The following is a 14574-nucleotide window of genomic DNA, read 5'->3' on the forward strand; positions in this document are numbered from 1 at the left end:
GCATCATCCTGTGTAATGGAGATATTTTCCTTGAGTTTTGCTGACATAGACTTGTTTGTGATGCTTATTCTAAACTGCAGGTAATCTTTTGCAACAGGGTAGAAGAGAAAGGTTTCCTTTGGTCATACAGCAAATGTGCCTTTCTTATTATTGAAAAATGCACTTGGTCTCTCTTGTGAATGTTGGTCCCTGTTTTGCTGACTTGTTCTTTAATATACCTAAGAGACGGCACAGACAAGATCATGAATACAAAAAAAAAATCACTGGTTAAGTAATTTCACTCGTAGGAAAGAGTTGTTGAACGTGACCTCAGTCTGGGGGGACACTTGCACCCTCCTGACTTAGTTCTGTTTTGTGGGTTCATGTAATAATGTGGGCATGCTTCCCCTTGGGCTAAGGTACTGTCTGCAGCATGTGTGTGCAAAGGACAAGACTATGTGTAAGACCTGTCCAAATATTTCTGAAACAACTTCTCAAACCCTTTCTTTGTGTTTCCACTGCTAGGGAAATAGATATTTTGGAAGAGTTGAATGATACTGTCCCGACTCTTAAAACTCATGGTTCTTCCCCATCTCTTCCACCTTAACTTTTAGAACCTTAAAATGTATTTTCAAAATATTACTGCCTTGATACCGGTGAACAACTTTCAGTTGCCAATTATGTGAATCAGAAGTGGGAATGAAGGCTGACAAAGATTGGGAAGCAGATAATGCTTATTACCAGTAAAATCCAAATAGGAGCTTATATTATTATTTAAATGTATTTTTTATTTGTGATTAAAGCATACAATATGAATTAAAAAAAAGTAGAATTTTTTTTATTATTTTTTTCCAGCTAAATACTATTTGTATGATAATTATTTTGACCTGCCAGGAGCTCTCTTGTGTGCAAGGGTTGTGGACAGCTTAGATCAGGTAAGAACTGGTTTGAAACTAAGTATTGCATTATCTTTCTCTTCCCCCACTACACTTCTTGCATGCATTATTAAAAACATACAAATAGCATATTGAACAACATCAACGTCTTTAGCTTTTTTCTTGTTTGGAATTTTTCATGTTGGACTTTGTGTATTAAAGCTGTCTCTGAAGATAATTGTGAGCTACATGGCATGTTCAAAATAAATGTACTTCCACCAGAGGGCACAAATAACTAGGATACGAATAGAAATGCACTGTTTTCTCAAGTTTACGCCGTGATATGTAGAATATAGCTCTTAAAATCTCCGTTAATTATACTTGATGATACTTGAATTAAATCTAATGCAAGTCTTCTGAGTAACATGGTTTGCTAATTTGCTAGGTGTTAATGAGTTGAAAGCTTCATTCCATCCTTTTTAAAATTTGTTTTTTGTCTTGAATATATTGATCTATGTACACAGATGTAAATACATCTCTAGAATAGTATCCTTTTTTTTTTCTCTGCTAAACAGTAAGTTAAATTCTCAAAGTGGAAAATACAATTGCTTGAACCTTTTTCAGTGATTTTTAGATAGACAGAATGTCCTAAATCCAACCTTTGAAGTTTGATGCTAGTTGATTTGGTTGTGTTAAAGAAGGCTTGAATCTTAACTTGTGTGCAGCTGGGGGAGGGAGAGGGTTCTTCTCATACAGTAAGTATATTGGTGTCAAAAGAGTACTGATGTAATCTTAAAGGTACCAAAGCGCTGCAGCACTGAAAATTGCCAATACTAAACTTTGCAGAGTGAAATTCAGAGCTGTGAGATGGGTATCAGCTGAATTGATGCTTTAGCCTCCACTCCAAAATAGCATGCTGAGTAGATTGCTGGCTAAGTCCAAGTGCTGCATGAAGAGTTAGCTAAAGCTAGCTTATCGGGAGGCACTGAGGACAGGTGCACCATAACACTCTGAATTTCGTGATTAATCTCCTTCCTCTAAGCTGTTCAGGGCTTACAACCCTGTCTCAGATGTAACACCTGTATTGTATTACTTTATTTTATATTTAATTTAGACTTGGCACAAATCACCTGCTTATTGAGAGAGAAAGCATGTCATAGCATGTGTGTAATAAGCTTTCACATTCAGTTACTAGTTCACGAGCTGAAGCACTGACCCTGGATCAGTGCTGTCTTCAGCCAGAGAGAATTAAACCTGTGCCATTTCTCTAGAGAGCTACCAGAAGTGGGTCATGCACCCTCTTTATCAGCTAGCAGTTCTTGAATATTTTACTGGATGTTGGCCCAGTTTCAACAAGAGGGCTACAGTTATTCCCTGGAAGGTCAGCATCAGACAGGTGAGACAGATGCAAGGCAGGAGGTGGTAGGCCTCTCCAGCACTCATGTCTGCAAAATGCTGCATCCTGACGGTTAAAAACAATCACAATTTCTTCTTCCACATTTCTAAAAGGAGGTGGAGGCTTCTTTTTCCTGTTCTGGGAGCCTGTTTAGTAAGGGCTATTTTCTTATCATTTCCAGACAACATTCTAGGATCAGGAAAGTTGCTACTGGAAACAGATGGGAGAACTGCTAGGCTTGGATTCAGAATGGGTTTAGACATGAGTTGAATGCTGGACTGCTCTACACCGTTAAAAATGAATCTGCTTTTGCTGTGTCCAGAGCCAGAACTCTTACGTGTTTTCAGAGAAAGCAGAGGAGCTTCTCAGTGTTTTGGATCTTCACATTGAAAAGCTACACAAAATACTGCTTTGTCTGATAGTTCAGATAACGAAATCACATTTGATAATCACACCAAAATCATGGTGGACTGCATGGGCATGCACACAGTTTTCGCTTTCTGGGAATTGGTCTGTTTTCTTTTAAGTCTCATATGCAACAGCTGTGGATTTGCAAGGAATTAGTTTGACTGAGTTTAGTCTTTCCTGAGGTCAAATGTTGTGAAGGAAATGTACCCATTTTTAAACGAGTACCCATCTGTCCTCAGAACAGCACTCTGAAGAACTGTTAGCTCATTGCACTGATTTTTGAAAAGAAACAAAGGAAAAAAAAAAAAACAAAACAAAACACCAAACTAAGGAGCAAGTCAGCCACGTGGAGTATGAGGGGAGCAGACAGTTGAATCTGTCTGTCTCAAGGTTAAAGCTAGTGTAGGCTAGTGCCATGGCCACTAGACACATAGGTGCTCCCCAGCATCTCCTGAACGTGGCTTTGAATAATGACCTTGCTTAGCAGCTAACTGAAGTTTGACATATATGAAACCTTTTGTCTTTATTAGTTCTTTTATGTAGTTCTGTGGCAGTTTGCTATAGGAATGGATTAAAAAAAAAACTTGAAAGCCACAGCATTGTATCTTTCCTGCTTTTAACCTGCAGAGCTGGTGGGTGATAAGCAGACTGCCGTAGTGCTCGTCAGTCATGCACAAAAGGCCTTGCTTGTGCGACTTGCTAGTTGTGAAATTAAGGGCGGACCATTCCTCTGGAAGCCTCCATGGCAGATTAGGCCTGATGTAACAGTTTACTTCAGTACATATAAACTACATATTTTTGGCTGGCGATGTTAAAGGGTTTTTTGGTTGTTTTGTTTTGGGGTTTGTTTTTTTAGTTTCTGAATGTTTCCCTCTCCATAAAATGCTTTGTGCTTACAAAATGGGTCATCATTCAGGTATCAGTGCAGTGGTCAGGACACACAGGGCAGCAATGCTGTGAAATCTGTTAAACAGTTGCCTTGAAATTTATCCTAAAGTAGGTGTGGAAGGCCTGTAACAACACTACAAAGATACTTTCCAAGGCATACAAACTCAAAGAGACTGTACCACCTGCTTTACTGCAGCTGGGTAACTCTGAGCACCTCTTACAGGCTCCATAGCTGATCCTCTGCTCTGGAATTGCATCTGTTGAATTCAGCATTCCTAAAATTTGTGAAGTTTGAGAGCGCTGTGGGGCTCAGCTGGTTGAGAAGCTTTTCCTCTCCCTTGGCGAGATGCTGAAAGGGCGGTTGAGGTCAGCTGGAGCAGTTCTGTGCCTGGGCAGCTTTCTAGGAACGGCGAGAGACTGTTCACAAGCACAGATCGCCTTCCCCTGTCCTTCTGCCAGAGCTGGGGTTTGGCAGTCTCCAGAGTACAATGCAATGCCGTGCCGCTCAGCCTGGCTTCTGGATGAACGTTTTATACGGTGTTTGGGTGGAGTTGTTGGCAGAAGGGCATTACCTCTAAATTATAGTGAAGGGGTTTGCCAGTTCTGAGGGTGGAAGGTGATATTAGTGCCAGGCTGCAGATAATGTCAACCTGCTAATTAAGGACAGTATCTGTAGCTCTAGGCACTTCTTTTTCCCAAATGCCAGTGGGATGGCTCATTCATTAAGTTGCTGTTCTGTCTAATGCCCTGCTTTGCTGTAACGTTTTGGAGTTCCTCACAAATATGAATTCTTTCTCCTTTCCCTTTCCTCCCCCCACCTCCACCATAACCTCCTGGAGTAGGGAGATAATGTGTTTGCGGTTACCCAAAGTTAAGCTGGGTACTACTGAGTCCTGATGTCCCAAATCCTACTGCCTAGGACCGTTTTACTCCAAATGCTTTTGTTTATTAATGGCATTGCTGTCACTGTTTCAATACAAAAGCTCAAAATAGCTGATACTTGATATAATGACTAGGTTCCTTTTGACACTTACAGCATGATGGTCAGAAAAAATATGACTTCTGGAAGGACATGGTGGCTGCTATCCAGCATAATTATAAAATATCAGCTTTTAAAGGTAAGTGGGTTCACTGAAAACTTACTATAATAGCTGGAAATATTACATGTGCTTCCCAGAGCAAATACATTTCCAAGTACACTGTAGGGTACTCAACACAGCTTTTACTTTTCAAGCTTACAAATAGTTGTATAATAGACACATGCTTATCCTGGAATAGAACATCTTTATCACTACTGTTGCTATTTCATTTAGCTAAAACTGTTTTGCTATCTTCAAAAGCATTTGTGATGTGCTACTTCACTGAATTTAGAAGAAAAATGGTTTCTTACCATGATTGGTATGGTAATGTGGACATTCTTGAACTGTATTTTGATTCTATTCCTTATGTTCTTGTAATCATAAATAAAATCAGAAGTGCACTGGGGGAAAAAAAAAATTACTAACTAATATTTGATAATTTTCTTTAGCTCTCTAGTTTTGATAAAAATTCCTCATGTAGTATTGACAATAGTGAGGTGATTGTTATTTTGTAATAAACTTACTAAAAATTGCAGAGGAATTTTTTTTTTTTAATAATAGCCTTCCTCCACCCAAAGCCAACATTATAATACTGTAACATAAATTAGGGTTGGAAAATATCTTGGATACCCTTCAGCTAGAAATTATTTTCATTCTTTCACAGACTTGACTTCTGAGTTTCTATTAGGCATATAAAATAATTAGTTGATAATAAAAGCTAACCATCTTGTGTGTGCACACAGTTAATTGAATTTATTTTTAACCATGTTTTTTTGTAAGAAGATTATATGCAGCTCAGTTCAGAATTCTGTATCATTTTGCTGACAGTATTTTCCAATAGTTACTTCTGTTAGTGCAACATCCATGAGGCACGGGTGTAGTTTGGACACTCTTAAAACTTACCTTTTGTTCACCAGAGCTGTACTGCTTGCTGTATTCCTTTCAAATATAATTGACAAAATTGTTTCAGAGAAGTTTCAAACAAAAATAGAAGTTGATGTCAGGTTGCATGTTGTAAAAGGCAGCAAGGTAACTCCTAAAATGTTTTGTTTGTTGTTACTGTGTTTCCATTGGAGCTTAGAGTGTGATTGGTAGTTAAGAATTCCTTTACAAACTCATTCAGACATGAAATAAATGTATCCTTTGTTTTCTGCTAATATTAAACCAATCATAATCAGCTGTAACTTTTTTTAGCATTTTTAATTCATTTTTCAAATCATGAAAGCGCTTTGTTTTAAAAGGTGTTGATCATGCAGCATTTGGCAAAAAGAATAATTTTTAAGTGTTCTTTGGAAATTAGATCAAACAAACTCTGATCTTTGAACTCATATAAATAATTGCTTGGGTTTATTTGTATACGAGTGCCTGCTTGTGTGCACATGTGTATGTTTATGCATATACCTTCCTATCAGGTACCTATTTGTATATGTAAGCATGGAATCTGCATACAAACAGATGTGGAATATGCTTTAATCCTTTCTAACTCCTATTGGAATTGGTACCTAATTTAATGCACCTCATTCTCTCTTATAAAAGTCATGAGGTATATGTATAACAATGTCGAAAACATAGTAACTGATAGGCATGAGTTATTTTGGATAAAGCTCTGTAAAATCAGAAGTGAAACAATGCAGATTGTATACACTACTTAAATATGTTAATACATGAAAGTGCTACTCTCTGTCATGCATCACTTTGAAGGGCTTCATAGTGGTCTTATTTTCCTTTTAATAACATGGTCCAGTAGATAAAGCACTGAACAGGGAGTCAGAAGAAGCAGAGATAATTTCCTCCTGTATCACTTACCTGTGATAGTCCCATGGACTATCTCTTTTTGCTTCAGGTCCCTCTCTGAAATGAGGATAATGGTACTAATCTTCTTTCACAAGTTTGCGCCAAAGAGATTTATATTTTTCTCAGTAGCAAGTTTAACATAACTTCCTGAGGAAACTCCTAAACCTGGCTCCAGCCCAATGTCTACATACCAGGAAGCCCCACTGTCTGTCTTAGCCCAGAGCCTGGCCTGAAAACCACAGCCTCTTGACTTAACTCCATTCCCTCAATGTCTTGTAGAGGGTTTAACCCTTTAGACAAAAGCAGTGCTCATTAACAGCTAGTCAAGGTAAAATTTCAAAAGCAAACTTATTAAGTGGTCAGTTGAGGAGACGCAAAGTTCCCAAGTTGAAATGCCATCTTTGTAGTGCCATTGTCAGTGACGGAGCAGAACGACTGTTTTATTTTTTTTAAATCCATTAAGTGTTTGCAGTTCACTTTGGTTTGTTGTCAGTATGCCCTTGTTTCTCTATGTCCCTTCTCTTTTTTGCATGATTTCTTTGATCATAATCAAGTGTCTGGTGGATTTTGCTTTTCATTGTCTTAGCTATGGTAATTGCCTTAGATAATTGCCCTATGATATTTTTTTTGGATGGCTCTTTCAGCTAGGCATGATTGTCCTGACTCAGCCTAATGAAGGGTATTAACCCCCTCTCCTACTTGTAAAGAAGTAAAGAACTGAGGCTTGCAGAGGGAAACTAACAGGGTTCCAAAATAGTCTTGTGTTATTCAGACCTTCCTTTGTGAAGAATAACTCAAAAAAAAAAAAAAAAAAAAAAAAAAAAAAAAAAGGGAGAATCTATTAAACAATACTATCAGAAAAGCATGATGTCAGATGGCAAGGAACACAGATATTCATATTTGTCAAATGGTCATTTCTTACCTAATCATATGTGCAAGAATGCCCTCTGCAACTGATATCCAAGTTGAGCATTAAATCTACTTGAGAATCCTTTTTGTAAATCTTTAACTTATTACTGGAATATTTTGCAATTTTAAGGTGATTAACATTACTTTGTATGTGTTTCATTTAGTGTATGTTCTATAGGCATTAGTAAAGAGCAATTTTAAAGGAAACGTCATGTGGCAATGTATTTTACACTGTATAAATCCGTGGACAGAGGTCCACAACACATTATGGAAACGAGTTTGGTCTTCAGAGGAGTAATGAGGACTTGAAGTACTGTATAATTATCTCCATGTGAAAAATTTCAGATTAGGTGATTTTTTTTGATGGAAAAATCAATAGTTTTTGTAGGAGGAAGTTGCCTAATATAATTTCGTAGAGCAGAATTTTGTAAAATTTCTTCTCTTAAAGGCAGTTTGCTTTCTCTTGCACGATTGTCTTTCCCCATAATTTCCCTGACACTTCTGAAAACCATAGCATCTGTGGTTATATAGGGAAAATTATATACTTGTAATATTTTCAATAAGTTTATAAGTTTATATTTCATTTTGGAAGTAAAGTTCATGGCTAATATGGCAGCAGAGACTTCATAAATTGCCCATGAAAAGGCTTGATGGAATCTGCTCTCAGCTTTCAAGGTTGCAGCTGAGAAATTTGCCACTGACCATCTTTTACAAAAAGGAAAATTATCAGAGAAAGTAAGTGCTAGACTTAAACCCTGGTTTTTAATAACTTCCAGTTTGGTTTTGGTTTTTTGAATGTGATTTGATCAGCATTCTGAAGTGGCATGCTGATATACGGGAAGTGTTACTTTGGGGAGGAAAACTTTGGATCTTTCTAAACTACTCCATCTTTTCCCCCAAAACATGCACACATACACACACAGAGAGGTTTTCGGTCACAAGTTTATGGTATTACCCTGTTTTGGCAAAAGATAATGAATCTAGATGTCTGTGATATGTGTGTGATATCTTTTATATGCGACTTCAAGTACAACAAACAAAAAGCAACGATGCTTTTCTGGCTAATAAGAAAGAATCCTCAAAAAATTCTGCAAAACATCAGAAATTCCTAATGTTGATGTAGTCCCGTGATGAGAGATCTTTATTTGTCTTAATTGTGAAAACTGCAACAAAGATAGAAGCAAGTAAATTTGTTACACTTCTCTGCTGCCCTTTCCGGCTAAATACAGAAGGGATTATTTGGGTGCTTCATGTGTTTGACTACTTAAGGCTCCAAAAATTTTAGTAGTTCTTTGGAAGTGAGTTTTGTACTATTACAGGCTCTTCTGTTTTCATTTTAATCTCATATTGGGTTTTCTTTCCTCTAATGCCCATGATCCAGAAGAGATGGGGTTTCTGGAAGAGCTTTATCTTTAGGCTGCTGATCTTCATGTGGAGAAAATATTAGAAAACAAACTTAAAAATCTTACAGACCTTCTCAAGGTCCCCTCTAAATTGAGAATCCGAAACTAAAATCAAAGTATAAGTTGTGCTCGTGCCACAATTTGGTGTGTAATCTCTAGCTTTTCAATGTTAAGAGTTGCTTATGTAATGTCTGAACAATTATGAAAAGCTTTCAAAAAGATGGGCATGAGGTACTAAGCTGTAGACTTATTTGAAGTCCTATGTGCTCATTCGAGGAACAAAGACATTAAAGGACAAAACCTGGTTTAAAGTGGATGAACGGTGAGGATTAGTGAACTATGCTTTTAAGAATACTGTCTGTGCCCAGTTTCTTGTGCAGAGACTAGTTAATTGAAATCACAGGACAGTAATGTACTGCTGAGCACCAAGCATCTCCAACAATTTTAAACATGTGCTTTGGCATATGTTTCATATGTAAAGCAATTAACCAGAAACTTTACAACTACTGAGCAGTATTTTCCAGCTCCAGTACCCAGTCCCTCTATTTGTTTCCGAAACGAAAGTGCCAGATTGGTTGAATATATGGGCAGCAGCACATGCTATGTTTAAATACTGGAAAGTGCTGCTGAACTAATGCCAGTGACTGCCCAGGAAAACATTTTTAGTGCAAAAAAGATATAATTCTTAGGAGATCTGTAGTTAATACTTGACCTAAAACAGGAAGGTAGAAAAGTGGGGATAAACAATGCAGACTCAAGTGTCTTGAGTTTTATTTTGGCTTGGAAAAAAAAAGTATCGCAAGATTGCTACTTATAAATTGTGGTACTGTCCATATTATTTCCATACAAATATTTGTGTGCAGTGTTTATAATAGTAGTACCAATTTGCTTGCCTAGGTCTACTTGGCTGCTAAAATAAGCAGATCTCACATTACACTCTCTACTTAAGCATTCATTATTTTACTGAAGTATAGCCTAAACCACAGGCTTCCTTATCCAGCAGCACTTAATATGGGGAGAAAAAAACCAATTCTGCAAAGCTACTTTCTTGGTAGCTCTTTACAGTTTCCAAAACATTATATAGTTTTGCTAATGATGGATCAACCTAAAGGTGTCCTCACTTTTTTATTAATCCCAATGTATTATCAAGTACTTGGGGAAACTGCTGATTTCAAACGTATACAATGCAACAAGCCTCAGGTTCTGCTTTCACGAAGAAATGGTAATACCACAAAACTTTTAGACATAGGCCTACATACTTTTAGTGCAAATGATTAAAAATTTCTGTTTTAAAAATCAAAGCTAAAAATAATATTTTGAGTTCATAAGGTTTTGATGTATATGATACTTCTAAAGCACACGAATGGTAACTGTCATTGGAAGACATGTGATCAAACTACTACGGTTTCATAATTTATAAGCGCTAATTTTACTAAGCTAGCTTACTTTATACCATTAACTTTTCATAGTGCCACAACAGATTAATGCAATGTCTAATGTTTGTGAGACATGAGTGTATGTAGGTATGGTAAATATGATTATGTCTACTGACTAATTACTGTCATCGTTTGATAAATTTACCGTAAGAAGTAAATATATTCCCCAGACTATTGGGTGTTAAAGGAATGAACTTATTCAGGGAAAATCGGTGCAAAGATTGTCTCCAATTTTGGGGTGGTAAAGCTGTTCTGATTTTGTGAGTGTCTGCATGCTTCTGAAGATACATTCTTAATGTCTGGACTTGGTGATAGTTGTTTTACAGTACTCTGAATATTGTAGTTTTACAAAATGTTAGGAGCTTAAAAAATATTGAAGTAGTTTGTTGCAGATTACAAAATGTGCGTCAGACAAAGCTAAGTGGATTTCTAGGCTTCAAATCTGGTTGCTTTTTCATATTGTGAAAGTCTTAGATCTTCAGTAACAGGTAAATCTACCTTTCTCCAAGGTAGTTATGCATTAATAAGAAAAGTAGAAGTAAATTAAAACTGTGACCTGGTATGCACTGTATTAGAGTTGTTTTCTTGACTCCTGTTCTGTAGTTTAAAGATGAAGCTGACAGATAGCAGAATGTTCCTCAAGTATATTGTCCAGCTGTTGTGATGACTGTGGTGTATCTGAGACTGTGTACTTTGAATAATACCTTCAGTTAATTCAAGTATAGTGAAGTATGATATAGAGTCCTGGAATGGCTACTTTATGTGTTATAACAAGTGATATTTAGAAATTCTGGTTTTCCTTTTCTTCTGGGGAAAAAAAAAAAAAGACGCTGGTGCATTATATTAACTCATAAAATTTTAATGTTGCATTCAGTCAGACAATTGATCATCATTTGAAAAAAATTTCTTGCGACAATTCTCTAAAAACATACAATGTTATTCTACTAGGTTTGAACCAATCTCTTCCACTTTCTCACTCCCTCCTCCATTTCTGTTGCAAAATTGAAGTTGCATGACCTGCTAATGACGAATCAGATCAGCGCCCAATTAAAACGGTCTGAAGGAGAGAGTGTCAGGAGAGTGTAAGTGGGATGATGTTAGTTATGAGCAAATAGGAAACCTGAGAAAGAAGAGTGAACGTAGTCAGAGGAATAGAGACCATTAGATTCTGAATTGGGCAGTTGGAGCCACACTTGATCGTTCTCCATGAGATCGATGACAGCACTGCCAGAAGCCTGGTCAAGGTATCCTTTCTTGTACTCATCATAGGTGTACATGAGCGGGGAACCATTTTTGTAGAGCGCAACCCAAACATTTGTTCCTTTTGCATGTACGTGGTAGGAGAAATAGTACAGTCCAGGGATCCTGCAGGTGAAGATTCCTGTTCTGGGGTCATAGTGTTGCTGCCTGTTGTACAAGATTTTATCAAATTTGATGGGGACTGTTGCCCCAGGGTAGGCTTTTGAGAGGATGACACTGAAAGCAGACACTGGCATCCCTGTAAGAGCTTGGTTTACTCCTCCTTTCACAAAGGACATTCCTGATAGCTCCCGAGACTCTCCTGCTTTAACATAGCTTTCAGGCATCTGTGGGATTACGGCTTGGCCAGGGGGACCAGGAGGACCTGGCGGGCCTGGCAAGCCAGGCTCTCCATTGTTGCCTTTAGGGCCGGGGGGTCCAGGTGGTCCCATGGGTCCGGTTAAGCCTTTTGTAGAAATACCTGCAGGGCCCGGCAGTCCTGGTGCTCCGGGCTCACCTTTCACTCCAGGGGCTCCTGGCAGGCCAGGGGGGCCAATGGGGCCTCTGATCCCGGGTATTCCCGAAGGCCCTCTGGGGCCCGGCTCGCCATTGATCCCTGGCACTCCCTTAACTCCCTGGGGACCCATTGGACCGGGCAAGCCAGGTAGCCCAGCGTGGCCAGCGTCGCCTTTTGGACCTGGGAAACCTGGGTGTCCCTTAGGACCAGCAAGACCCTGCTCACCTGGGTATCCTCGTTTTCCCTCTAGCCCTGGTAGACCCCGTTCGCCCTTGGCCCCTGGGAAGCCCGGGGGGCCCACAGGGCCCGTGTCGCCTTTGGGCCCGGGCAGGCCGTTCTCACCAGGCAAGCCTTTGAGTCCTTGAGGGCCCATGTTCCCTGGTGGTCCGGCAGGCCCTGGTTCTCCTGGCACACCAGCCGGGCCTTGGTCTCCTTTAGGTCCTGGAAGGCCAGGAGGACCTTCAGGGCCTCTGTGTCCCTTCATCCCCGGCAATCCTGGCTTTCCAAATCCTGGAAGACCCGGGGATCCGGGCAAGCCTGCCGGTCCGGGGTGTCCCTTGGCTCCAGGGATGCCTGCTGCTCCTGGTGGTCCCATTGGCCCAGGCTTGCCAATGCCAGCTTCTCCAGGTTCTCCTGGGGGACCTTGGGGACCGGGGATACCGGCCGCTCCGGGTGCACCTGGTAAGCCTCTGTCACCTTTCATACCTGGCTGACCTGGAAGACCGTTTTCACCAGGCTTCCCTACCCCAGCAGGACCCGGGAGGCCCCGGGGTCCCTGTGGGCCTGGAAGACCCCTGTTACCCGGGCGACCTGGAACGCCGAATCCATTTTCTCCCTTTTGTCCATTTATTCCAGGGATACCTGGCTCTCCCTTCTCGCCGGGGAGGCCCCTCGGCCCTTGAGCTCCCGGAGGGCCTTGTGGTCCTTGCTTGCCAGGAACAGACAGTCCCGCAGGGCCAGGAGTGCCGGGGGGTCCTTGTGGCCCTCTTGCTCCTGGGAGCCCAACAGGTCCAGCTTCTCCTTTCTCACCATTTAGTCCTCTGTCTCCTGGCTTTCCTGGTAGACCTGGCATGCCTGGCTTTCCAACTGCAGAGAATCCAGGTGGTCCTGGGGGACCAGGGGGTCCTTGGGGACCAGGACTTCCAAACCCTGGCTTTCCCACAGGACCTGGTTGTCCTCTTGGTCCAATAGGGCCTGGGGGACCAGGGGGTCCTTGTTCACCCCTTATCTGCATACCTGTGAGAGAGAGGAAACAGGTCAACCAGGGCAGCTGTAACAGATTTGCAGACTTGTAGCATGATGGTGAAATGTGTGAAGGGTTAACTTAACTTGAACCTCATAGAAGTCAAGTTTCTAATACTGTGTTTGGTCACTGAGAACCTGATGTTCAGAGCAAAAGTGTCTCAGAGCTCTTACAAGTAACAAGTGCAAATTTGTTGGAGTTGTGTTGTGAGCTACAAGGCTTCTAGAATTTTTTCTTGGCTTCAATACATTTAGAGTCATCAGAGAGCTTAAAAGGTGCTGTGAAAGTATTAAGAAGGAAAAAGAAAAAACAAAACCAACAGGTAACTGATTTAGCAAGTCATCAGACTTGCGTCTTGATGGTGAACAAAACCAGAGAAAGCTTCCTGTGCAGGTGTAGCTGCTTTTCTGAAACTAGTGCGTGCTACATTTTAGTGAGATATTTGTCCTTTCCCCCCCACGCTTCCAAAAGTGGGCCAAGGCTCTGTTTTTTCGGTAAACATATGAATGTTATATTTTCAAATACTGTCTTAATGATTTTTGTTTGTCATAAAAATTTCACTCGGTGGTGAGGTCACAACTGAGAATTCATCTTACTGCAGTCAGAATTCTGGCATTGTTTTGGTTTTTTAATAATATATTATTTTCCCAGTTATCAAAACAGCAGGTGGAGCCACTTAACCAAATGTCACACAGAGGAATAAACAAACAAGCTCACTGCTTAGTTTTCTGTGCACTTTGGGGGAGCTTGCAGCTTTGTGTTGGAATTAGGTTGCTGATTTGTGGGACATTACAGACAAGATTAACATGGAGGTTGTGAGACTGCTTCAGTAGTTTGCAGCAACTGGCAGCATTATAGAACAAAATACCATACCTATGATGAATGTTAATTAAAGAAGTCATTTTAAAAAAACAAAACTGACGGATATAGGGAGAGCCTGGATTCTGGTTTTTATAATGGCAACATATTCTGTTTGTTGCTTATTTAGAAAAGATTGATAATTGATCAACAATTGGATCAGCTAAAATTTGCATTTCAGCCTCTTACAGAAAGGGCAATGTGTGCGAAAGTTTATGGAATGATGATTCTGCTGTCTCTTAGATAATTAATTCCTTTTTCCAATCGGTGGCTAGTCTTGATGAACCGAAAATGAGTTGAAGGAGGAAGAAAACTATTCTTGTACATATTGTATTTTAAAAAATAATAGAGATGTGTATATGAAATACGTTTGATTTTGGTTTGATATGGGATCTGCAAGGCTGCTTTCTTCCTATATTGCCAGGGAAATTGTTCTTATATACCAAGTGTAGAGAGTGCATTTTCTTTTTTGCTGATGCATAAAATCGGCACAAATGCATGTCACCTTATTTTGCACACCTTCCTATCTCATCCTCCTTAAGGCAGTGAA

General features: G+C 39.9%; 2 protein-coding genes across 3 annotated transcripts in view; one reads left to right on the plus strand and one right to left on the minus strand.

The window, feature by feature from the left end:
- NT5DC1 (5'-nucleotidase domain containing 1) overlaps positions 1-14574 on the plus strand; it is a 151285-nt gene that overhangs the window by 6327 nt on the left and 130384 nt on the right. The window contains exons 5-6 of the mRNA XM_052781323.1: positions 835-914; positions 4583-4664. Coding sequence (XP_052637283.1) covers positions 835-914; positions 4583-4664 — 162 coding nt within the window. The remainder of the gene's footprint in view (positions 1-834; positions 915-4582; positions 4665-14574) is intronic.
- COL10A1 (collagen type X alpha 1 chain) overlaps positions 11037-14574 on the minus strand; it is a 42098-nt gene continuing 38560 nt past the window's right edge. For both annotated transcript variants that reach the window (XM_052781321.1, XM_052781322.1), the window contains exon 3: positions 11037-13159. In XM_052781321.1, coding sequence (XP_052637281.1) covers positions 11265-13159 — 1895 coding nt within the window. In that variant the 3' untranslated portion in view covers positions 11037-11264. The remainder of the gene's footprint in view (positions 13160-14574) is intronic.

Source organism: Harpia harpyja, chromosome 3 (assembly GCF_026419915.1).
Source record: "Harpia harpyja isolate bHarHar1 chromosome 3, bHarHar1 primary haplotype, whole genome shotgun sequence".
NCBI classification, from domain to species: domain Eukaryota; kingdom Metazoa; phylum Chordata; class Aves; order Accipitriformes; family Accipitridae; genus Harpia; species Harpia harpyja.